The sequence below is a fragment of the Corvus hawaiiensis genome, chromosome 4, assembly GCF_020740725.1.
Source record: "Corvus hawaiiensis isolate bCorHaw1 chromosome 4, bCorHaw1.pri.cur, whole genome shotgun sequence".
NCBI lineage: Eukaryota > Metazoa > Chordata > Aves > Passeriformes > Corvidae > Corvus > Corvus hawaiiensis.
Window position 1 is genome coordinate 73336846 of NC_063216.1, and position 25463 is coordinate 73362308.

Sequence of the window (25463 nt, forward strand, 5' to 3'; positions counted from 1 at the left end):
CTGGAGGCCAGAAAGTGAGGCTGTCAGTTTCTCAGAAACACCTGTGGGCAAACAAACACTTCCACAGAGGTTTCTTTTGAGGTCTTTGGCTTTGCAAACTCTTCTCACACAAGTGTAAACAAGTAGTAGCCACACCAACACCCACAGTTGTCCACAGGGAAATGTTGTATGAGGGCAAGATCAGATGTTACGTATTTACACTTCTACTTGTGGACTTTGAGCTGGAAAGTCCAAGCTGGGTAGGGTGGCAGAACAAAGCCCTCTTTCTGCCAAGATAACCCACTTGAGCCAGCAACCTGCAGGGAAAACACTCGCTTCCTCACTGGTGAGCCATCAGTTTCCTCTGGATTGTGCCCACAGTGTGCATTCTGTCAGGGACCGAATTAATCCCTGTACAGCTCTGTCGTATTCACCTTCTGAACTCAGTGCTACAGTGAATTACCCACAAACAGCAAATGATGGCATTTTATGGCAGCCAGTTGGTTTCTACATGGCTGGACCGGACTATAAAAATTTTAATGAAGATTATAGCAGTTCGGGACCTCCAAACTTCATCTGGGATTTTTACAAGGAACTGTTAGTGTTTGGAAGCTGCTGGAAGCTGCCAGTGCTCTTGTGCACACAGTGCCTTTGCCTCCAAGGGAGATATTTTCTGAGAAGACAAATTTGCTCCTGCAGCTTTGAAATGCCCAGAGAGAGGCCAGGGGCTGGGATGGCATATGTACAAAATTAAGTTGAGGGTTTTGACTTACTTTTAATGGATAGCTCATGTCTAGATCAAGCCAGTGCAGCGTAACTGTGTCTTTTTCTGTTAGGCTTTCTACGCCAGTGTTATATTACATCTGACATCACTCTCATTCATTCCATAGTATCCACAAAAAATGAAGACCTACTTTTGAGTTTCTTCCCCTGAGAAGCTTTTTTTACTCCGCACAGTGGTTGCCATTCTTTTAACTTCCATTACAAGGCAGACTTTTTATGAGAAGAGATTCTTTGTTCTGTTATGTCCCCATATTTAATGATGTATATATCTTAGGACAAATCAAGACTGCACAAAGCCCTGTGAGTCCAGAATTAGTCTGATATCTCCCAAGAGAAGAATTTAGTCAACACTTTGGGTGCTTCAAACTGTAAGGGTAGATCTTGAGCTGAGCATCTCCAGCATGTGAGGTCCAGATCCACCTGTGCTTAGAGCTGTTGATGCTCATTAAGAACACGGTGAGTCAGTTACCAAATATCTTGTCCAGGTACCAAACTGAGGAGTATGTGCTAAGACAGGGATTCCATGGAAAGCAGGAAAAGCTCTGAGTGAGCAAGAGCTAAGTGCCGGGCTTAGGAGTGGAACTGTAAGATGTGTGAAAGCCAGTGCTACTAAGCCACTCTCATATTCATTTCAAAGACCACTCAACAAGCATAAATATTGCCATCTGTATTGTTTTATGAAAGTTGGCAGCACAGTGGAGACCAGTCATTCTAGCAGGGTCCTAGCCAAGAGACATCCTAGGATACAGATCCATATAACAGTTAGTGAATGAGTGACCCCTCCTGTTCTGGAATCGTAATCCGTAGGGAAAAACTCAGCATTCAGTATCTGCGTATGTGAAAACCAGTCTGACTCTGGGCTTATACTCCTATTGGTGGCAGTAGTGAGTGGATTGTCACACTGAGTTAGCATTTGGATTGGACTGGGAGGCAGATGCCTCAAGAGTTAGGAACAGGCATTAACTTACCATGCCTTTTCTAGTGCTTATTTCCCTTGTGGGTGTCAGATGCTGGCAGAAGTTGAAAAAGTTTCCCAGCACATAAGGAGTTCCCATGTCCATCCTTAAATCCGATCTGAGCAGAAAGCGATTGAAGACACCAGCTCCAGTCAGATGGCTGAAGCTGGAAAGCCCCACATATCTGTTACCCAGTGGTTTCAGTGCTGGCTTGGGAACTAAAGCAAGGGCTGAAGGAAAGGTCATAAAAAGACCCACCCATAGACAGGGGTTTATTTTCATAATCTGGGGGTGTGCAGCAGCTTGCAGAGCCATTCATAAACATACTACAAACAGAATGCTCCCTCTCCCCTGCTTCCACCAGGCAGAAAGCAGAGATTATTAGTGCTGCACCATACCTAATCACAAATGTGTTAATTTTTAAGGAACTGGGTGCCCATAACACCTACTGTATCACTGGTAAAGGCTTGCCTGCGGTTGCAGGTACCTTCTTGCATTACCTCTCCCATTGCAGCTGACAAAGCTTAGTTTGATGCTGGGGGTCCTTACTGGGGAGATACAAGTAATACAAGTGACTGGATGTGCCAGATGCTCACGACACAGAGCTCTGTTTACTGCATTGGGATTTAGTAATTGTGTGGGGTTTTTCCCTCTAGCCGAAGTAAATGTACAATTCAGTCACACTGCATAACTACTGAAGAGATGAAGCCTCAGGCAAGAAAAGTAAAGGGTAGTTTGTGAAGCGGAGAACCTACAGTGAAAACATTTTCACCTTTAATGTGACCATCAAATGGTTTTTACCCTCAAGGTTCCTGCAGCAATGTTGAAGGGCAGCATGCCCACCAAAGATGCCACAGATTTTAACCTGCTCTAAAAGTACATTTAAAGGGAAGCCTGCCTTCTTAAGAAAGGCTTCTTGAAAGAACCGTGCCGAAAATAGGAAGTTTCACAAGCTTAGCAGTGTGAAATTCTCCTCCCTTTTTTAAAATCTCTGCAGCACTGTTGAAGCTTTGTCTTTTGACACACATTTCCTTGGGGTTTGACATTGTTGAACACTGATCTCCAGCGTCTTTACTCTCTTCTGTTATCAAAGACCAAAAATTTCACAGCACTGTGTCAAAGGAGGAGGATTTTAGAAGGATGTTTTTAGCATTGGTTTGTAAGAAATTGCTTCTTCCATTGTACATTTACACAGCTACTAAAGCCTGCCTGTCTTCAGGTTGTCATCTAGTGCTTCAATGGCAGATTTCCACTGAGAACAGCATAGGAATCTAGGAAACAATCAGAACTCTTGGGCAGCTGTGAACTGCCCCATGGCTATTGTGCAATATTATTTTATAAGACTGCTAATATCTGTTTACATAGCTCTAAAGCCACACATGAAAGTGAGAGGGAGTGTTGTCTGTCTTGCAGGGGAGGAGGCACATCTAGCAACAGAATGGGAGTGATATTAATTCTCATCTTAGAATTAGCTTGCCTGGATGGTGAAACTAATTCCCTGCCTTAAAGAGTTTACAAGTCAGATGAGAGTCACCACTGAAGTCCAGAAGAGGCAAAGGATAGGGATGAAGAAAGGAGGGATTGCCTGATTAGTTGATTTTACAGAGGTGTTTTGAAGCCAGAAGACAACAGAGAAAATGTACCTCCCACCACAAGCTTTGGGGTAAAGTGCAGGAACCTAAGTACAGTATGGAGACCTGGGCAGCAGAGGAGGTAAACAGATTGCAGGGGTTCAGATACAGGTACACCCTTTCGGCAGGGAAAGAAGCATTTTGCTTGGACTCATACAAACAGAAGGAAGGCAAAGTTACTCCTTTTGTATAAAGCTTTGAGGTGAGAGAGAGCCAGAGCACAGACACACTGTTTATTCATGGAAAGCAAAGTTGGCCAGGCTCTGCGGTGAGTTCTCATCCTCAAACAATGGCCGTGTGAGATTAGCAATCCTTAGCAAAGGAACCACCAGCATGGGTCTGATCTCTTTATCTTCTGTATGTTTGTCATGCTGTTAATTTATATGAACAAGCTTAGCAAATAAAATTCACTCCACTGGTGGATCTTTTCCCAGGAATGAATATATTTGTTCTCAGGGTAACTCTACCAGCTAAACAGTGACAACTCACTGCAGAAGTCGTCACACTAAATCAGACTATGTCTCATATGGAAAGGCTTTTCTTTCAGAAAGGCATAGAACAAAATGTGAAATAAATCCTCAATATTCAAGTACACTGTGGGGCAGAGTTTGTATCTATGGGCTGGCAGTATTCCCACAAAGGAATGCCTGTGTTCAGCAACATCTGGCATGTGTTCATACATACTGGCTAGGCTGAAGTCAGCATGGGAGCTGTGGGGGCTCAGGACTCTCAATATTGAGGCCAGACATTTTGCCAGGTTACCACAGTTACTACAGAACAAAGTGGCCCTAAATAAGAGACTGGCACTGAAACACAGAGTGCAAAGCTCATGGGTGTCTTTTCTCCCCTTAACCTGAAGGAAAGTAGCTCTGTGTGCACTGGTGGTCGTCCAGATCTGGGCCAGGTGGGCAGTCTGAGATGAGATTCACCACACCAGAGCTGAGGTCTTTACCTGGCAGACAGCACTATATCACGGCTAATTAGTGCAGTCTCCCTCTATAGCCACTGGAAAGAAATAGGCACCTTTCAGGGACAATTCATCTGACTTATTTGAGATGAGTGCTTTGGAATTCAACAAGTTGCACACTAAAATACCTGTGTCTCTTCTCTGACCTCAGACCCCTGCTCAGATGCAGACATTTCCACCTGATGCATCCCTCTGTCCCATCAAGGGCAATCTGTCAATTTAAAATTATTATTTCAAGCAGGTTGGTACAGCAAGGGTTGACGAAGCATTTCCTATCTACAAGGTTTCACTTGGCTACTTAAATGGAATTGGACCAGATTTCAGCTGTTAATGAGGCCTTCTGCTATTTTAGTCCTTCAGCCCTTCTTTATAGCCATCTTTAAACCTGTATTCCATTAATACAGGTAATGCTAACAGTGAAAGAAGCCAGACACCATTTGAAAACAGTTGACCCTGGAAGGGAGACAGTGATTCTTCATAGGGCTAGATGGACCTTAGAACTTGTTACTGAAATGCATTGCTGCCTCACACATGGGCCAGAGACACTTATGAGGTGCAGATTCAGCGCATCCTGCTCCCAACTTCCCCAACTGACTCACGTGGCAATCCCAGCACACCATGGCTGTGTATGCCACTCACAGCTACTCAGCTTGGCTTCTCTCCAAGAAATCAGATTAGGGGTTGTGATGACAGAAGCCTGCCATGCCAGGAAGAACTGAATAGAACCACATGAAATTAACCTGAGCAATTTTTTGTCTGGCACAAAATGGGCTGTGTTTCTCCATTCACAGCTTTCCCCACCAGAGGAGGGTACGTGATGTTCCAACGCTTTGGTCCAGGCAGGGAATGAGGAAATCACCAGCTCCTGTCTCTCCCCTCTGAGAAGGGAGAAGGAGAAGACAGCCCTCTTTCTGCCCCATGGTGTGAGACTGGGGTTTACAGGGACTGGGGAAAATGCACAAACAGATTATTAAATACATCAAATTTGCAGTCAGGGAGAGGGAGAGAAGTGGTAGAATTTGCTCTCACCCAAGCTTTGTTACACCTGTTAGCACCCAGGAGACGCTAACTCTTCTCCTAACTGCTCCTCTCCTCTTCCTTGGTCCTGTGCAGATCCCTCTGCACTGCAAGCAGGGCAGCACCCGACCCCAGTTTGCCATGGAGCTTGATCATCCCAGGAGAGCTCAGGGAACCACCCTGAGATGTTTCAGCACCTTGGGATGCTCCATCGACATTCTCATGGCTAGCTGTCTCTTCCCAGATCTCCTTCCAGCTGCGCTGTGTCCCTCACCCACTGCCAGTACCAGTACTGAGCCAGAAACTCCCTGTACCAGGGAATTCGTGCTACATATGAGGGGAGACAAAGAGCCATCTCCTGCTTACATTATAGCTCTATGTCTCCATGCACTGCTGTGGGATGCTGTAGAAACAATAGCAAAAAACCAGAATATTAAACCCACATAATCAACCCAGTCCAACCAAGCTGCTTTCAGGGGCTCCTGTAAGCTGCTCTGTCTATAAAGTCTGTGCCATAGCCCAGATCTCTTTGCACAGCATGTTTTTTGCTGGTTGGTGTGCACCAGCTGTGTGTATGCTAAGCGGGAAGATCCCAAAAGCCGGCAGCCCTGCAAACCCCCACCTCCCAGCCAGCCGCAGTGTATAAATACAGCCGCTCAGACCTTGTTTGTGCTGGAAGACAAGGCTCCCTGCAGACAATTTATTGCAGCCTTCCCAGGGTGGCCCCCTGCTCTGTTCAGCCGGGGGAAGGTGTAATAAATTGCCTGTGGGGAGGCTGTGCTCCTCAGAGTCTCTTTAGAGATATGAGAAACTTCTGTCCAGTCGGAAGATTTACTTGTGTGAAAACCGACCTTTGCTTGAGGAAGGGAACTAATGGGGCTCTGCTACTTAGCACACAGCTCTGAGCTAAGCTATCCATTACACACACATCTTAATAGCAGTCTGGCTCTTGAGTCCCATAACATCATTTCTGTTTTCTGCTTAACTAGGAATATATTTGTATAAGTGAGCTGTGTTGAGAGAAGGGGCTAAGTTGTTTTTCCTCTCCATTCAGCCACCCGAGGGGGCAGAAAAAGTGGCATTCTGAAAATTTGTTGGTTTGGGCCACATTTTGAATGTGTTGATGTTGGCAGCATTGTCTTGTCTAATTTTGGGAAGTGCTTAGACTGCATGATAGGTACCATGAAGAAATGATGGATGCTGTCAGTGTAGGATTTGTACCTAATTTGGATCAAGATGTGATAGCTGTGTCAGTGCCTACACACGGATTCTCTGACTGGGTCAAAGTCATGCAGACATTGTTTTCACTGCAATGTGTGTGTTCGCACCTTACACCAGTGGGTGTGATGTGCTGCCATCAGTGCAGCAACAGGAAAGTGCACTATGAGGGGTCCCATCATCGTGGCATTGATCAAAGGCTGAGTCAGTGAGTAAGTGATCCTCATGCCAGCTTTGACACACAAATCATACCTTCATGTGCTGCTGACAACACATGGAACAACTGGAGGGATTTCTAGTCCTAAAATGGTCCAAAATCCTTATATAAACGATGTTCTGAGAGATGATGTTATGTAATACAGTGCACCCAGAGAGTTACCTCCACTAGCCAAGATGTGACTCTTGGCAATGACCAAAGAGCAAGAAAGGGCTGTGCTGATGCTCAGGAGATTGAGGGGCAAATTCCCCTGGTGACTGAGGGAAAAGAGGAGGAAGGCAGTATGCTGCTGCGATATGGTCACTGCTCTCACATCAGACTTGGAACAGATAATCACATCACTCCAAGCCAAGAGGAGCTGCAACAGCTTTTGTACAAAAATTGACACATCTTTTTGTACAAAGATGCACTTCTTTTGCAAGCCAAGCTAAGCTCCAGGGGACATTGCAGTGGTGGAGCAATTTACAGACTATGTTGAGCTGGGTTGCTCCTTTTATAGCTTGGGCTGGCCAGGTTCCCCATGTGGGGAGGGGGCCGAGGACTCACTATACTCAGGTCAGTGCCTTTGCTTGATGCTGTAACCAAATATGAGGGAGGAATGTACCTTCTCTACCACATTGATTCCTCCCCTTCTCTACATTGATACTGGAGCACTTTGTAGCTTGCAAAGACTCCCAGGATATACAGCCTGGAAGAGATGAAGAGAGTTGGTCTCTATATATTCCGAAGCAGACCCCTAAGTGTTTTGTACATGGAGAAGATGAGGTGTAGGAATGAGCAAATATCCCCAAAGCACATGGTTTTCCAGGGATTCAATAGGCCAAGATCTTAGAAACACTGGGAAAAATGGATTGACAGTAGGTAAAGATGCAGGCAACTTCATAGTGTAGCGCAGTTGGTGAGAAAGAGACAGGGCACAGGCTTGGGTTAAATAATATCCACAGCTTTTTATTTTGTTAGCTGCAATTCCCTGTATTTCTGGAATCAAATTCACCTCCAGTTTTACGGCTTCCCTTGCAATGAGGTAAAAGTTGACACACATCTCTCTTGCTGCCTCCTGTCCCCTGCATACCGATCCCAGGTGCTGGAGAAGGTGGGCACAGCACAGACACAGGGGACAAGACATGGAATCCAAAGCAAAATGAATGCAGAAGGGGTGGTAAATGGAGCTTTTTTAGCTGATTTTCATTCCTCACTGATCACTTAACAGGCCAGCTATTTAGCATGAGCATTGTCTGCTTTTAAGTGTCAGCAAATAAAAGTGTGCACCCGTGACTATTAGCAAACAGGGCTGGAACATAAAAGGAGCTGTGCAGCCTGTGCCACTCAGAATACTCATTTAGCATGAGACACTGGACATAATGACATCTGCATTTAAATCCATTATACCGATGCATGCGATTTTTCTTTTGCCAGTTAGCAAATGGCCTCATATTTTTCAAATTATCCTCTGAGGTTCTGAATGACATAGTGAGGGATAATGAGCCAGACCCCAGGATGGATGAGGCAGAAAAGGGGTGTTCTCCTTTACCCATTGCTTTGTAATAACAAAATAAGGGGTAGTCCATCGACAGGGTCACTGCACTCTGCTGACAGCTCTGTCCTGCATCCCAACCAGATCAGAGTTAGCCAGCTGGGAAAGATGCGGATAGAAGTCTTGTGGACTAGGTGGCTCCCACCAGCCTCAAACTTCACAAGAAGGAGGATGATATCACTGCCCCAGGAAAGACAGACACCTGAAGTAGACAAGACATCCATTTGCTGTGGTCATGTTTTGAACTACCATTGTGTTGAAGACCACAGTGAAATATTTTTACCATTTGGCAGGTTCTGCTTGGAAGTAAACACATGGACTTGTGCTCTCAAATGCTGTGACAGTCTATCTGCCCAGTCAGCAACTCAGCTGCTGAGAGCCTGGTCCCTGCTAGGTGATAGATGGCCAAGTTCAGGCTGACAGGATATGTCTAGGGCTGAGTGTGAGAGGCAATGCTAAACATTTTGTATTCGACAGTTTCTTTTGGTGTATGGAGATCAGGAGTGCTGCTCATTTTTTCTCTCACTGTTCATACAAGCACCCCACCAGCTCAGGTGCTTGGCAGTCCTGAGTTCTTCTGTTCCCACTGCAAGGACAGAACACTAGTGTTCAAACACCTTCCCAACACTGCTAAATTTGCCCATCTGCACACACACACTTGGGTTCACAGATGAGACCAGCAGCAGCAGTCAGGGATTCTCCATCTCCTGACAAACCATTAATAAAACTGGTGAGTCCAAGACCCAGTTGGGCATTTCTCTGAGCCATGAGTCGGAGGTGAGTGGGCCTGTATATAATGCAAGGGAAAAATTGTGCTAGTACCAGTTTCCCCTCACCCAACAATCAGGAGTTTCCACAAGTACCACTGTGAGCCCGTGCTTGGCTGGTTATGATGGGAATTGCCATTCATCACAGCATGAGGGGGCTGAGCTGTCTCAGAGAATGTTGTCAGTTAACCAACACTTAATAGAGAGCAATCTGATCAGTATGAGACATGTCCTCACAGCTAAAAAGCATTAAACGTTTGAGGCAGCAGCTTCTGAAGTCTTCCAAGACACCTTCTGCAGTACTCGTTATTTTTTCTCTGCTGCTGAGAGGGAGCAGCCAAGATAGGCACTTTGTGTTCATTACCCAGCATAATATTCACTGGTCTATTTAATTAATGCTTAGAAAATGTATTTGATGAATTACAAGTTACTGGGGGTGGGGAGGCAGGAGGAATGCAGAAATAGATGAACATTGGCTGATCTTTTAAATTTTCTCTAAAATTATTCCTTTGGTTTTTACACTCACCAAGTCTCATGGGGTGTTCTCCCTTCCTGTAGACAGCTAATTTCTCACAGGCACAGTTGCTGGCTATCAAGGAACCTCTTGTAGGAGCTGCTGGAGGCAAAACTATTTGCTGAGTGTATTGCAAAAGATGCAGGTAGTGGAGCAGAGTTCTTGGACACATTGCCTGTTTCTCTGTCCAACCTATCCATTATATCCTGGACACATCAGCTTCACACCATATGAGGAATGCTGCTCTCTGAGGAGTCCTCAACAGAAATCTGAGAACTGCCTCTCAAAACTGACGATCTCGAAACACGCCTTGAAAGGCTTCTAAGCTTAACAGGCAAAACAGACAGAGGGAGGCAGAGGAGGGAAGGGTATTTTCTAAGCACGGCACAACAGCCCAAGCAGCTAAATGATTTTATGAAGGTCACAAAGGGAACCTGTGTCTGAGTTGGGAACTTAACCCAGATTTTTGTGCTTGGTTCATTGCCTTAGCAGCTGGATGCCCCTGCCTGCCTCCTTAGTCATTGACGGGTGTCATTGTGAAGTGTGGTTTCCTTCACTGTGCTTGTAAAAGATGGAAACAGGAGATTTGACAGAAATTTGTCATCAGTGCAAAAAAAAAAAGGTCTTTCCCTTCCCTTTTTGTTGTTACAGCACCAACTGTGAATTCAGGGTAGTCTACTCCAGGTCGGGTTTTCTGAGCTTGCTACACAGAAAATCCCACAAGAGTTCCCTTTGCAAGTCTGTTTTCTTTTAAGTAGCACCAATCTCCTGGTGCACGTTTCACATTTGTCTGGGTGCGTGTGTGAGACCCAGTAGCTCCCCAGCTCACTCTCCGCTGAGGAGATCATTTGAGAATTGGGTTTTCTTTGTGAGATGAAGTACCATGTTCAGGCTCTGTGCTCCCAGAGACTTAATTTTGTACAGAAAACGATCTATGTCCATGCGGAAAGCCTTGGCAAAGCTCCCTGTAGCCTTAAGAAATGCAATATTGCCCTCTAGTGATGATGAGAACAGTCTCGTTTGATCTGGTGAAACAAAAAGCTTTTTGGCTAACCTCCACTGGGATTCAAAATGGAAAAAAATGTTCCTGTTTTCTTCTGACCTTGGAATAAGAAAACCTACCATCATAACTTGGAGACCATTGGTAGTAGTGATAAGAAGAGAAGGTTGTTCAAGAACCACAGAATGTGTAAAATTACCATTATTCTCCATGAATTCAGCAGATGGGAAGCCAGCTTCACTCAGAGAGCAGATCTAGTAAGAAGATCTTTTAATGCATCATTTTTTACATTCCTAAAGCCAAGTATATTTTTATTTTAAAAAAGGAGAAGAAAAAAAAAAAAAAAGGAGGCCATTTTGAGAACAAGAGGTGAAACACTGAAAACCAGAAAAAAATAAGAAAAAGTTTAATCTTTTTGTGCTTCATCATCACTACATTCAAATGTTTTGGGGTTTTGAGGGTTTGATTGGTTGTTGGTGTTTTCTTGGGTTTTTTAAAATTTTATTTTATTCAGGTTTTATTTTTATTTCTCTTCTGAAGGGGTAGAAGGAAGGGTAATAGAGATAGGAGCCCTTCAGCAGATGAACAAAATGTTTCTCTTACTCTAGTAAGCAGGGAGTTGGTTCTGCCTGTCAAGAAATAAAGTGTTTTGAAGAGCCTTCAGAAGACACTTAGGAGCACTACAAAGCTTCGACCTTTGCCCCTAAGAAGGTTACATTTAAGGCCCTGGACTCTGCAAATAGCTGGGTGTGGACAATCCCTTCCATACTTGTGTGAAACCTCAGGAGGGTCCCAGACAGCAGGGTCAGGGAGTGGGGTTTCTCTGTAACTGGACCCCACATGTCAACCCAGATTTCTAAGGAATTCGGTTTTTAAAAGTCCCTGATGCAGACATCATTTGCCTGGCACCTTCCCTATTCTAATTGCTTCTGACAAGGTACGATAGCACTGGAATTTATGTAAGGAACATTGCTGTCACTGCACTGCAACTTAAAGATCACTACAAAACAGCATCAGCAGAGAGATCTATTTATTTTTCCTTACCTAAAACACTAAGTAAATGCAAAATTCACCTTTATCACCTAGGCTTTCTGTGTTACTACAGGAACACACAACATACCTGTATGGAATTATCAGTCATTAACACTGACAGTATCCTGAGCATTTTTTCACAAAAAAGATCACAGGACAGAATTAAGGGCAGGAGGCAATTCTCACAAAGCTCTTGCAGAGTTCATTGCCAAAACATCAGACCTTCAGAGCAGGCAGGACATGGAGTACTGAATAAATTCATACATATCATGGGCTTTCAACATAATTGCAAATATTTGGGGCAATCAGCCAATGCAAATGAGTGGGTTTTTCTGACACGGAGGGTTTGAGCTTTCTCCTGAGTTCCTAGAAGTCACTTCAGCTCAAAAAAATTATATCATGATCATTCCCTGTCATCCCTAGCATTGTTATTCATGGTACTGGTAAACTGTGCAAGGTTAGTAACTACTGCCTTACTGTGAGACCATAGATATAATATGTAAAGAACCCTTTATAAAATTTGCTTTATGCAGAGCTGAAGGGCACAGGGAAGGGAGCCAGAAATGCATTTCTGTAGATGAATATTTTACAAGATGGAGGTTAACAGCCCAGAAATGGTTGTGATGGGTAAAGGAGTGATGAAGAAAGGCTGATGGTGAAAATGTGATGGCGATCAAAGGTGAAGCTTACAAGAAAACAGGATAAAGGTTTATTTTAAGTCTAAAAACAAAACAAAGGATTATTTAGAACCTAAATCACCCACTTGATGATCCAGTTCCTTTGGTATGGGTGGGGTGGTGGTGTCTGATCATGTCCTGGAGTGTGCACGAGCCTCCTTCACCACCTCAGTCTGCTATAAGCGAAGAAAGTTCATTTTTAGTACACTCATCATGACTCCATTGACCACATTTTTCATTTAGTAAGTGCATTTCCATGTTTTGTCCTAGTTCCCTCTTGTGTCTAACCCCTCTTTCTTTCCCTTTCAGGTTCTACATTGAAAGCATCTCCTATCTGAAGGACAATGCCACCATCGAGCTGTTTTTCTTGAACGCCAAGTCCTGCATCTACAAGGTGAGGACTTAGAGAGGTCTGGGTGGCACCGGAGTGGGCTGAGACACCTGGATCTGCATTTCCTGCCCCAAAATTTACACTGGTCACACCTGGACTTCCAGATACAACCTTCTCCTCTTCCTCCTCTCACATTCCTGCACTCCTCTGTCTCCAGCTGCCCCCACACTTGGCAGCAGCTTTCCTGTCAGAGAGTGGTTCTGAGGTAAAACAGCCCTGGAAGTAACTCTTGTGGCTGGCAGGAGGCAATCTGCACTGCTAAAATTATAAACGGGCTTGTATTTAGAAGGGAATGTCCGGTTTTGGGCTAAAAACGCGCTCTGGGACGAGTGGCTGTCGTGAGGGTTTCCCGCCCGCAGAGGGCGGCAGTGTGGCGCGGGCGCCATCTTCGGGAACGGGGGAGCGGTGTGTGTGAGGGGGGAGAGTGGGAAAGATGGAATGTCCTCAGTTGGAAGGGACCCGCAAGGATCGTCGAGTCCAGCTCTTGGCTCTGCACACATAAACCCCGAGAATCCCACCATGTGCCTGAGAGTGTTGTCCAAACGCATATTGAACTCTGTCGGGCTCAGTGCTGTGAGCACTTCCCTGGGGAGCCTGTTCCAGTGTCCAACCACCCTGCGGGTGAAGAACCTTCTCCTGATATCCTACCTAAACCGCCCCTGTGTCAGTTTCATGTCATTCCCCCGGCATGTCACTGATCACCAGAGAAGAGTTCAGTGCCTGTCCCTCCATTTCCCCTCCGGAGGATGTTGCAGATCACCATGAGGTCTCCCCTTAGCCTCTTCTCCAGGCTGAACAAGCAAAGTGACCTCAGGTTTGTGGGAATGGGTTTATGTGCGAGTGGGGTAAAGGTATCTGTGGATATGCACCAAAGATCACCTTGTACAGGAACAAGCCATGCACTGAGAAATGTTTTTTGTATGAGAAATTGCCCTCCCGGGTACACTCCTGAAAGACCAGGCTGCTGTCCCTGGCACTGCAGCTCAGAGCAGCTCCTTGCAAGGTACTCTCTGTGCCAGAGATAAGGGCATCCTGGCACAGCCTCAGCTTGGAGGAATGCCCACAGCAGAGCCATGAATCTGATCCCTCTCATGCCACAAGCCAGCTGTTCATGGAAAGATCCAGAAAATCAACCAGCCCCAGACCACACTGAGGTGGAGATTGGCAATGTGCAGACTCGGCCAGGTGGGCTGGATGTCTGGGACTGGGAGAGGTTTGTCAGCAGCTGGGATTCCCTGGGAGGATCCCTCCTACCTCCCTCTGTGCTGGCAGAGGCCATTCCTGTGACTCACCTCCATCTGCCAGAGAGGAAGTGGTAGGAAAAGACAGATGTAGTCAGGGAGCAATTGTTCCACCATCCCACAGCCCTCAGCATGTTTGTGACCTGCTAAGCCAAGTAGATTACACCAAATCTGTAGCATCACTTGACATCTGTATGTCCTAAAACGCAGGGACTAACTTTGTATCTTCTAAAATGCAGGGCAGAATCCAGAAAATTCCTTTTTTTCTTTCAGTGCCGAGGAACGAGGCAGGGCTGCTGAGCTGAACTGTGCAGTGCTTTGCTCTCCGGCAAGGCTGCAATTAGATGTGCTTAGTCAGCCCTCTCCAGCAGCAAACTTAGTGAGCATCACATTTTGGTTTCTGGGGAAAGTTCCTTTTTGAAGTACTGCCAGGAAAAGCTTACACTGTTGTTCTTTTTCTGGAGAAAGCTTAATAATAAGAAGAGAGGAACAAAAGAAAACAAAATCCCTAGGTTGGTCTATTTTAGTCTGACCTTTCCTGAAACCATTACTTTGCACATTCAAGCTGTGTCTCTATCCAAAAATAGTCCTGCTGAAGCCCCAATCTCCCATGCAGATCCTTCCCCATTTGACTTCCAGCCACTGTAAGCCATGCTGTGCCATTAAAAAAGGCACTGAATTTGAAAGTTGGGTGCAAAGTGTCTGCTAAGACTCAGGGCAAGCACCCAGCCTGGCGGATTCCTCTTAATGTAGCGTTGTGGGGAACTCGGTGTCTAAGCACAGCCAGTGCTTGTCATTCCTGTAGCTAGCACGTGATGTCGCATGCTGCCAAACCTTGAGAGCGTCCTTGTTGAAGCAAAAGTTTCCTTGTTGGACTTCCCATGGGTACCTCCAGCCCTGACTCCCCTGCAGCCCAGAAAGACCATATGTATATGAAATAAGTGTAGTTTCTAACACTGTGCTAGCACCCTCAGACCTTCTTCTGTTGATTGTCCAGACACATACCCTCAAGCATCCCTTTGCACAGGGCTGCTCAAGGTCGGAAAGAATAAAACTGAGGCCTCATTTGGGGCAGCTGGTCACTGGGTTGCCAGCTGACCTTGTGTTGGGCTCTGTGCTCCTCTGGCTGTGCCCACCACCCACACTCACCAACCCTGTTGAGTAGTGAGGCATCTGTGAACCCACACACCCAAACCCTTGCACAGCACCACAAGAAGACACTGGTGCACAGAAAGGCCAAGCCACATTTGTACTACCAAAGCAGACAGGGCTTGGCATCAGGCACTGTCCCTTGATCAGACAGGCTGTTTAATTACCTGCACGTTCTGGCATGGGTTTTGGCCTGTGCCAACTAGCTCTGTCCCAGGCATTGCTTTGGCACTGATCAAGGATTCACACCTGTTCCCAGTAGGCAACACACTGATGGAAACCCCATCTGGGACTGAGGGAGGGAGGGTAAGTGTTTAGTTATGAGCTGTACTGCACCCCATGTACCCTTGGGGCCAGAGAACGGGCTCTGGCCTGCTTCACCTGCCAGTATAGACTTGCCATAGCATCAACACGTGGTTGCATGGGCTGGTTTGTCTGTGCCATGGCTGGTGCTTCCAGACAGGAGGAAGACCAGGTGCTCTGGTTCTACTCTGCATTGCCCCTTGCTATGGGATGTGCCTGACAGCCCCAGCCTGGCCCTGCCTGCAGCTGAATCAGCCTCTTGCACCAGCCGCTTCTCTTGGCACAGGCTCGTCGTCAGTGCAGGTGCCTGCGTGACTCAGGCAGTTCAGCTGAGACGGGAAAGGCGTGTTTATCACCCCTAGCAGAGCTGCTCTTCACTCCCCAAGGAGTTGTTATGAAAGAGGCGAACTTATTTTATAAAGCTGGCACTAGTGAAAGCCAAGGACACCTGGATCTTATCCTGTGTTTTGCTCCCTTTGTTTTTGATTTTGCCAGAGACAAGCCAATGCAGCAATTGTGGCTTGTAAATGAGGTGTGGCCATGACTTGGCTGGAGCATGGATCACAGCAGTGATCTATATTTAGATCACTCATTTCTTGCCAGATGAAGTAAAATATTAAAAACAGCAGCTTAAATAAATACAACAGAAAAACCACCACAGGAATGAGCTGAACAATGACCCAGTTTACTGGGCCATGTCCATAGGAGACAATGTAGGAGTTCTAGTTGCAGAATAGAGAACTAAGCAGTATCTCAGTAAAAGCCCATTAGCTTCCCCAGCAGAGACCAGAGAGTCAGGAATAGCACACTCGGCCTCCAGAGTAATGATCATGCCTCCCATTTCAAGTATCTTTTATGCTTGGACTGCATACATTCAGACAGAGCAGTGCCTGGACCCCTTGGGTCTGTAAATGCTGTCTCAGGCACAGCAGAAGAATCCTGAGAGGATCTTTTGGGACCATCAGTGTCCTACATGTGACTGTGTTGTCTAAGTAGAACTCTCAAAGATTGATTTCATCAGTGGCAGGATCCTATAAAATGGAGCAGGGAAGATCTACCAAAACACTTGCTGTCAAAGTTCATTCTCAAACCAGCCCCAGTGCTCTTGGGGATGAAAAGGCCAAAACCAGAGCTCAAATCCTGCAAGAGCAAATGTGGTTCATTTTCCTGTGAGTTTACATTTTGCAAGGGCCAGAGAAGCCTAGGGGGGGCTTTGACGCCACCTCAGTGTGTCAAAGACAAATTCTCATTCCTTGCTTCTGTGAGTCAAGGACAAGGCTGTGTTCCCTTGAAGCATGGTCACATCTCAGGGCAAAAAATATCTATATCCTAGACTGCCTTTCACTAAATCACACATGAAAATAAAATTTACCCTCATCCTTCCCCTTCCACCTGCCTTCTCCTCACTCCTCCCCCGGGAATCCCTTCATGCCACATCCAGTTATGCTTCATTAACCAACGCATTACATCAAATATTTGGCTTTGTCCATATCTGAGTGGGCAGGTTCTCTCCTCCTTTTGTCTTCAGGAGCACAGGGAATACTTTGAAGCCTAGCCAAGGGAGAAAACTGGCACTGCATGCCTCACCATGCAGTAGTCAGGAGGAGATGTATGTCCTTCTTACAGTAGCTCAACTCTCTTTTTCTTTCTTGTTTTCTTCACCTTTCAAGGAACTCATTGAGGTTGACAGTGAAGTGGTGTTTGAACTGGCTGCATACATCTTGCAGGTAAGCACCCGCCTTCTCTCACTTGGTGCTTCCTCATGCTGCATTAAATCTTTTGATTTTCCAAATCCACAATGGCTCTATGGAAGTGTAGGGGTTCCCCCCAGTTGCAGGAAAAAGATGTCTTTGCACAGTTTTCATTGTTTCTGCCAAAATGGGTACAGAAGGCTCTCAAACTAGACCTCCCCACTCAGGGAGCAGATACTACTGCTCAATATTTTGCATGCAGAAAAGTGTTATGTTTGCACCAGCACAGATATCCAAGACTCTGGGGTATGATGTACAGCCAAAGAAAATCTAAGTAATGAATGCAAATTCCTAGGTGAAATCCATATGCAATGGGTTTTTCCACCAGTGACTTTACTTGCATTTGTTTTCCCAATGGGGCTTGGTCATCTGATGAGCTACATAAGCTTCTACACATGCAACTGTCTGTATTCTCCAACATGGGCAGAATGGTTTAAAGACTTTCTGAAATGGTGTCTTTCAGAGTTCCACTCTTCAGGAAGAGGGAAAAGGGTCAAAGGGCAAATGACCAAGAAGTGTTTGGTAAATGTCAGGTTCCCAGAAAGGAACCTTTTCAGGGTAGCGGAGCTGGATTTTGTGAAAGTTCTCTTTTTGGAAGCATGACTGTGGGAGCAGATCAGACATAATTGTCACATGATCCTTGTTCCCCTCTCTTAGTGTCTAGTTTTAATTTTTTTCCCATCAGCCATGAAGCTATGAGGAGCCATGCGAGCAAACAAACCAGCTCATCAGACTGCACTAATAAATAACAATGCGCTGCACTTCTAGAGCACTTGCCATGTTAAAGAAGCAATTAATGTGTAGGGATTTGAACCTTCATTAAAATCATTTTATGTAACAAAAATGGGAGCGAGAGAGTCAGGATGGAGGACTCAATTAGCAGCACATTATAGAAATCACGTATTGGCTGTTGGGGGAATACACATCAAACAACGGGCTCATTGTGAGGAGCAGCAGTGGGGTTATGAATCTATTGTCTGCTCATCCTAGTGAATAACTTAGTGCTTAGTAATTGTACAGCCAGACCCAGAGCTGCCACTGTAACTCTTGTTGCTGGGATTGTTTCTTGCCACAAACACAGGATGTTACGCTTATTCCTGTAGTAGTTTGATGTGTAACTTAAGTCAAAACAAGCCACACCTTTGCTGTCTGTAACCAGAAACTACTACAACCTGTGTTTGTGACAGGATCCAAGCAAAACAAAAGGGATAATACTGCATTTTGTTCTTCTCACTGCAGCATTTAGGTCAAAGCACTGAATTATGAAGAATGTACCCTACAAAATTGTTTTTTAAATTCAGTATGCTCACACCCATGCAGGCCAGGGCATATCCTTTGTGCTTTGCTCTGTGTTGAACCATAATCATTACATGCTCAAGGACTCCTTCCTATGAGCCAGAGAAGTGCTTGTCTGCCCTTCAGTTCACTCAGAGGGAAATGGAAAGATAGTAAAGGTCTGTCAGAACTCAAGTGATTTAGTCTGCAGCCCTATTTCAAATTGTTTTATTACCAGAACAAATTAAAGTACCACCAGAGCTCTGAACTTTACCCCCGCCTCAGGACTGAAACACCACTGGACGTGGGCTGGCAGGTTTTGCGGGTAGATTAATGGATGTAAAGACAAAAGACCTGAATACAAAGCCCAGTCCTTTTGGCAGTGGAAACTCCCTCATTCACAAATTACATTCTTGCACAGTGCTTTCTGTGTAGCTGGTGGCAAATGAGGTGCTTTAGCATGAATCATATGAAAGGCATATTGTCTATGGAAAAAGAAAAATGCAAAATGTATGCTAAATCTGTTGCGGAGGGCACTCACCAGATTTTGGGGGTTCTCCAGCTATGCAATAAGACTGATCTAACTACTGTAGTGGAACATTATCCAACCCTTTAACATCGGGCTGTGATGGTAATAAATAGAAGTATCTAAGTGTACAAGTAAGGACAACCCCAGACACCCAGCAAGGAGTTAGAGAAACCTGTGTCTTGCATCCCCTTGAAAGCTGACAGTGAGCAAGCTTTTTGAAAGTCTACGTACTAGAAAATGGTCAGAATACTTGTAAAAAAGGCAGGTGAGTTGCAGTCTCAGAGTCTGCAAAGCCACTGAGACTTCAGAGATCTTCTAGTAATGTAGCATCCACATTGACCCAAAATTTCTTATTTACTGGCATTATTTCCTGTAGCATCTTAGGTATTCACAGCAGAATGAAGAATCATCTGGCCCTGTGTTAGATCCTTTGTATGTTAATCTGCCCAACTCACTGTATCATGGCACTTGACATTAGATACCGGTTCCAAAAAATACATGAGGAATCAATTACAACAGGAAATTGCTGCTAAATGAATTTTGCAAATGGAAAATCTTGAACAGCCTTTTCTTCTCTTTTTTTTGCTATTTTTAATTATATATTTTTAATTTTTCTTCCTTGTTTTACAGGAGGCAAAGGGAGATTTTTCAAGGTAGGTGAATTTAAAAAGTTTTTGCCATTCTGTGCTGCGAGAATAAATCTGATAAAATTCCTGTATGAGACATTCAACTCAGTTGTAGCCATGTAGTAAGAGGATTGCCTGTGTTAGCACGGCGTCTATGTGTGCATGGCTAACACAGACACGGTATTTCCTGACAGCATTTCTTCACCAAACACAACCTTTGACCAGAGCATGCCTTGCGAACAATCATTGTTTGTGATTTTGTTGTTGACAAATCCCATTATGTGGTCATGAAGTTCAGGAAATAGACTAGTCTTCAGAAGGAAATTGCTAAGGAAATTACTCTAAAATCACTGTTATATCACAGATCCTGCCAGAAGCAACATTAAAATTCCATCACTAATTGATATTTCAGTTTGAATTTGGACACTTCTCAAAATCAAATTCAATAATTGGTTTTGTTGAACTTCCTCTATCCCTTGAGCCAAATCTTCAGACTTACCGTAAGAAATTCAAAGAGGTGACTGTACTTGGTGTTTCGGAAGACTGTTAATTAAATGCCGAAAAATTTTCTTTAAGTAGACAGCGTCTGTGATTTACGCATTAGTAGTAACCAAAGGTCGGGTGTTGTTTGATGTCTCATGTGAGAAACATGAAAGTTCTTAATGTGAAGCTCAGGAGAACTGACTATGCTAAAAATTTCATATACTCCATATATTACTTTTGCTGACCTGAATGTGAGTCCAGCTGGAGGACCACAATATCCATTAAAGTTAGTTTCAGAGAAGAAAAGAAGTGGGCAGTGGGATTGAATTGTCAGGTGAGCCTAAAGAGTTGTCTTAATTTTGTCAGCATTGGAATACAATGAGAGATGACCGTAATGATAGGAGGCTGTGAAGAACAGGCAGGTTCCACTTTCTGGTGGACTGGAACTTCCAGCTAGCTAAAATTGAGACAAATCAGTGAAAAGGAACTGCATTGTAGATATTTCCTGCCCATTGTGGAATCTGAGATGACATAAGGTAACCCTTGCTAAAAGGAAGTTTAAGGTCTGCGTTATCATTTCTCAAAACCTTAATAAACTTGCAGAATCCTGACGTGCATCTGACCACAGAAACATAAACCCAGTCTTGCTTCATTTTTCAGTTCTGTCCGATTTGGAATAACTCGGCTATCAGCACTGTTTATTTAGGGGGTACTGGAGTGCATGTGGCTCTGACTTTTCAGTCTGGTTTTCAGTGCACTGCCATGTGCTCAGTCCAGAAGAGCTGTGCCAAGCAAAGTGTTGCCATTCCAACCTGTGATAAACCAGTGGTTCTGTTAAGAAGAGCAGTATTTGTGTCCCAGAATGTCTTGGATATGGTGAAAAGACACTCGGAAAGTGTATGTTCAGACTGTGAAACATAGAACAGAAAGCAATCAGATAGCTAGGAGTAGTAGGACTGAAAGCATTTTATCTTCGAGTATCCATTTCCAGACCAGAAATGGAAACAGCTGGTGGAAAGTATCCACCTGCTAAAAATTGTGTGATGTCCCTTGTAAAAAGGATGGTTGAGTTTATCACAGCATGTTTCTCTAGGTCACAGGGGAATGAAGAATCTTCTCTGAGGGCACAGAAGACACCTCAAGCCATGGTGTTAACTGCTCCCACCATGGCAGTGTGGGTGTCATCACCAGGCCTATTAAAACAGCTCTGAGTTCTTTCACCAGTGGATCACAGTGGTTTGAAGTGGAAGGGGGATTCCTTACATCCAAGTCAGGCAGAGAAGGGGTGTCATAATAACAACTTAAGGGCACTGCCAGGGATATTAATCTATAAATGGACTTGGGTAACAAAGCAATCTGCCATCCTAGGGGAGTTTGAAGCCTGTCCTTGGAAGAAGGTAGAAGAATGCCACCCTGATCCTCTGTGGTCTAGAAGACTTGGCATCTCCTGGGATGTCTGTCCAGAAGTTCCCATCTAATGTGCACTGACATAGGTTTATGTGCTGGGTGAGATCCAGGTGCTACTGAAGTCAACATGAGGTCATTGTGGTCAAGATTTTTGCCTGCTGAGATTTGTGGTTATCATATCAGCAGTGTAAAATCTGTCAGGCAAATCAAGCCTCGGGCCAGCCAGAGGAACTGCAGATGAAGGCAAATGTTCTGACTTCTCTTAGGGATAAAGTTAGCTTCAGTGTCTGAAGCTAGTTGATGTTGAACTACTGTTTAAAGTAGAAGTGGCTACTCTTTGAAATGGAGAAGCTTTGCAGTTGTGATTGTCTCACTGCTGAGATTTAAAGATTATACATTGTGCATGGCAGCATATGTTGTGTGAAGGCTGAACTCTTGAACTCCTTTGTTTTTGAAGAAATAATTTAATTCTAAAGGGTTACATGCTTGGAACGCAGACTGCAGCTTTCCCACACCTGTCCTGTCTACTCCCACCAACAGATTTATAGCCTGTGAGAGTACAAGTTCCTCTCTGGCCCCGATCCAAAAAAGTGCATAAGCACTGGCTCATTTGTAGTGATGGGAGAATTGCTGTTCCCCATGGGAGCCTTCCTATGAGTCACTGCCGATCACCTCAGGTGCTGGGATAGTCAAACTGTCACAGTTCCAGCTGCGTGTTGGCACCTGCCCGTGGTGGCCAGAGTGTGATTACCTCCAAACCCCACTGCAGCCAGGTGGAGGATCTGCAGCTGGTGCAGGACTCCTGAATGCAGTTGCAAGTCTGCTATTTGGGCCTCGTGGGAACTCAAAAAACAGAATCAGTCTTACAAACTAATAGTCAGCTTTGTATCTCTGTGAACTGATACATCCTCAGTGACAGCAGCTCCCACTGCTGCTTTTGAGGAAATTATCCCATACCTCAGAATAATCACTGTGCTCAGAGTACTCCTTTTTTCTTTCCCCAAAAGCAGCTCATGTGTCATTTCAAACAATCCTTTGGTAGGGCGTTATCGTGTGTGAGTCTGTTATCACTGATTCTTGCCACCTCGGGCATCACAGTGATTCCCAGGTTTTCCTAAGCCTGGGGAACAGTCTGAGTCACCCTCACCTGTCTTGAAGTAAAATGCCCCTGACAGATCAGTTTAGCAGCTATAGTAAGCAATTATTTTAAGACCTTTTCCCTTTCTAATGTGTGTTTCTTTTCAAAAACAAGCTCATCAGAAACCCTGAGTTCATGAACCTGTTTAGATCAACTAAGTATTTCTTAATGTTTGCTGTAAGTAGCCTCATCGACCTCTTAGTTGATAGAGATTCAGGCAGAATGGGGTTTAAAATAAAAAGCTTTTCTTTTTAAGAAGTTCCTAGTCCTCTGCACTAAAGAAGAGCATTTTCACATTACTGAAGAGAATGCCCAAATGCTTCAGCAGACAAGACTTAAATAGGTTTACTTTTAGTCTGGGACATACCATTGAATTTTGGACAATCAGGTGTCCCTGTTCAGCTGATTTTCAAGTTGAACAGACCCTTAAGATTGGATCTGTGCCTTTCCATATTAGCTGCAAACATTTTGACTTCAAAGGCACAGAATCACACGTATAAAGCTCCTGAACTAGTACCCTGCAGACAAATCTAAAGGCTATTAGCTCAAGCTAATCTTGTTTCTAGTTGAGAGCTGAGTCATGCTTGGTTGGCAGAGCATGGGTAGGACAAATTTCAATTCCTTAGATGGACACAAATCCTACAGGTGTGACTCTCTTTAGGCCTACATAGAGGAATTACCAAGGCTGCCCTGGCTAGGGGGGAAATACAGCATATTGTTAAAATAATTGAGATTTTTTTTTTCCCCCTAACTTAATCCTGCCATGTTTAGAGTACAGTCCCAAAATCTCTGGGAAACTCACACCAGCTTTGTTTTTAAATGTTCATAATCCAGTTCTTCAGCCTTAAACAGCTTGTATGCCAAAGCAGAAAGAAATAACATATACTGATCATTTGTCCCTCAGTTTGTGGATGGGAAAGAAAAACCTCTGAGTAAAACAAAATCCTGAACAGCTGCAGCTATTCCCTCATTGCTAGATTTCTTCCAGTTAAACAATATGAGACATTTCGAGTGAACTCCAAGTATCTCCCAGCAATATATGAAAGAATAACAAGGGAGGAAAGCTAACGGCCAGTTTCCTGCTAGGCAGAATTTCACAATAATTTCAGCGTTTGGGCAGATGGTAATCTAGCATAGTTTCAGGCTTACTTTTCTTTCTGTGTAACCAAGTGACATTTAACCAATTAGAATGTATTAAAGGGTTACAAAACCCAAGCTGTATTCTTTCAGCCTAATGGTGAAGATCCTAAACACTGTATTTCGAAAAGTACCATCTAATCTGAGAATCTCAGACTCTGCATTTCCTCTTGCAGTTCTACAGAATGAATTACCATGCTGAGAAGAGTTGGTAACTTTAACCTGCAGTTTTGTTTTGTTACTGATCATTGTTATTATACATGCTGGAAAATGTATTTCCTGAGACAACTGCATATGTAATCTTGCTCAAAATTATTGCAACTAGTTTGCAAGAACTTGTTTTTCACAAAATGTTTATGAAGTGGCTAGGCAGGCCTTTTTGCCCCCATATGTAGATAGAATACTGAGAGGTGGTGACTAACTTATTTGGACAAGACTCATTAAACAGGCAGTACCAGAACAAACCCAAGAAAAAGGAGTTCTGTTATCTAGGTCCATTGTTAGTCAACCTTACTTCTGCCTTTCTACCCAACTTTCAGGAACCATGCAGATGGCTTTTCCAGTTCAGTTTTCATATTGTTATTCAGTCCTTTAAATATTATCATTTCCACCGTAGGAAAAAAGGAAATAAAGTGGTCTAGGGAACACAGAGAAAGTGTGTTTGGAGCCTTTTCCCTGCATATTAATAAATCTGTATCCTAAGCACCCTTCTGTGTATATCAGCCCTGGAGGCTGGACACTTCCAAATATAAAATAAATGCAGCACAAGTGACCGAATTAAACACTTTCTAAATACAGTAATAAAATAAACACCCTGAGATATTTCACTCGAAAGAGCATGAAAGGCAGTAAGTACAAAACTGCTTGTGATCCTGCTGGAAACATTTTAAAATTTGAGAGGTTCAGTGTTTTATAAGGAGCCAAGCAGAAAGTGACCTCATGGCCACTAGTTCAAATGCAGCCTGAGTCATTATTGTTTTCCATTTTTGATTTGACATCTTTTTGAGAGCCTAAATTAATTTGTCTTGGGATGAGTCTTGCCAGAAGGCTTAGTGAATATATGGACCATAGAATGAAATGCCTTTTTGTTCCTGGAAATTATTGCATGACATATATTTGGTGCTTTAAGGCTGTGAGGCACTACCCTTATGATATTTTCTAGGTGCTGAGCAGAAATGTTAATTCTGCCCAACATCACTAAGAATGTCTTTTTTTCTGATTCTTAAAAGACCTTATCACAGGGCGGGCAAACTTTGCTCCTCACTGACAGAAAAAACAGAGCTGACTGGTGTTAGTCCTTTCTTTTATGGGAGCCATTACTGACTCAGAGTTTTTCCCAGACACTCAAGGATCGTTAGTCACCACTAATCTTGCCCTATTTGATAGATTTCTGGGCTCAGAAAGTCCCTGTTTGGAACTCACTCTGTGCTTTCCCAGAAAAGTTTTGGAAATCTCTCAACTTCCTTCTATGAGTAGCCAGCTTCAAAAAATCTTCATTTGAGGGCAGTTACTGCTGCTTCTGCTCCGATTGTCCCAAGTTCTGTTCTTCTTTCCCAGTTTCTTCAAAATTTCAAAAACCTCAGTAGGAGCTGAGTGTGAACATGCTGTGGAGGAGAAAGCTCTGGGCAGACCCGGTAAACTCTAAAAAGCAACAACTTGTTTTCTAGGCAACAACTTGTGTCCTGTCAGTCACAGAACAGAGCATCCAGATCAGCAGATAACATGGAGCAGAGCAAATTCA

General features: G+C 44.2%; 1 protein-coding gene across 10 annotated transcripts in view; it reads left to right on the forward strand.

Moving 5' to 3' along the window:
- Nucleotides 1-25463, forward strand: part of FRMD4A (FERM domain containing 4A) — a 362726-nt gene that overhangs the window by 272588 nt on the left and 64675 nt on the right. For all 10 annotated transcript variants that reach the window (XM_048302660.1, XM_048302658.1, XM_048302659.1 and 7 more), the window contains 3 exons: nt 12602-12686; nt 17047-17103; nt 19562-19584. In XM_048302660.1, the coding sequence (XP_048158617.1) occupies nt 12602-12686; nt 17047-17103; nt 19562-19584 (165 nt within the window). The remainder of the gene's footprint in view (nt 1-12601; nt 12687-17046; nt 17104-19561; nt 19585-25463) is intronic.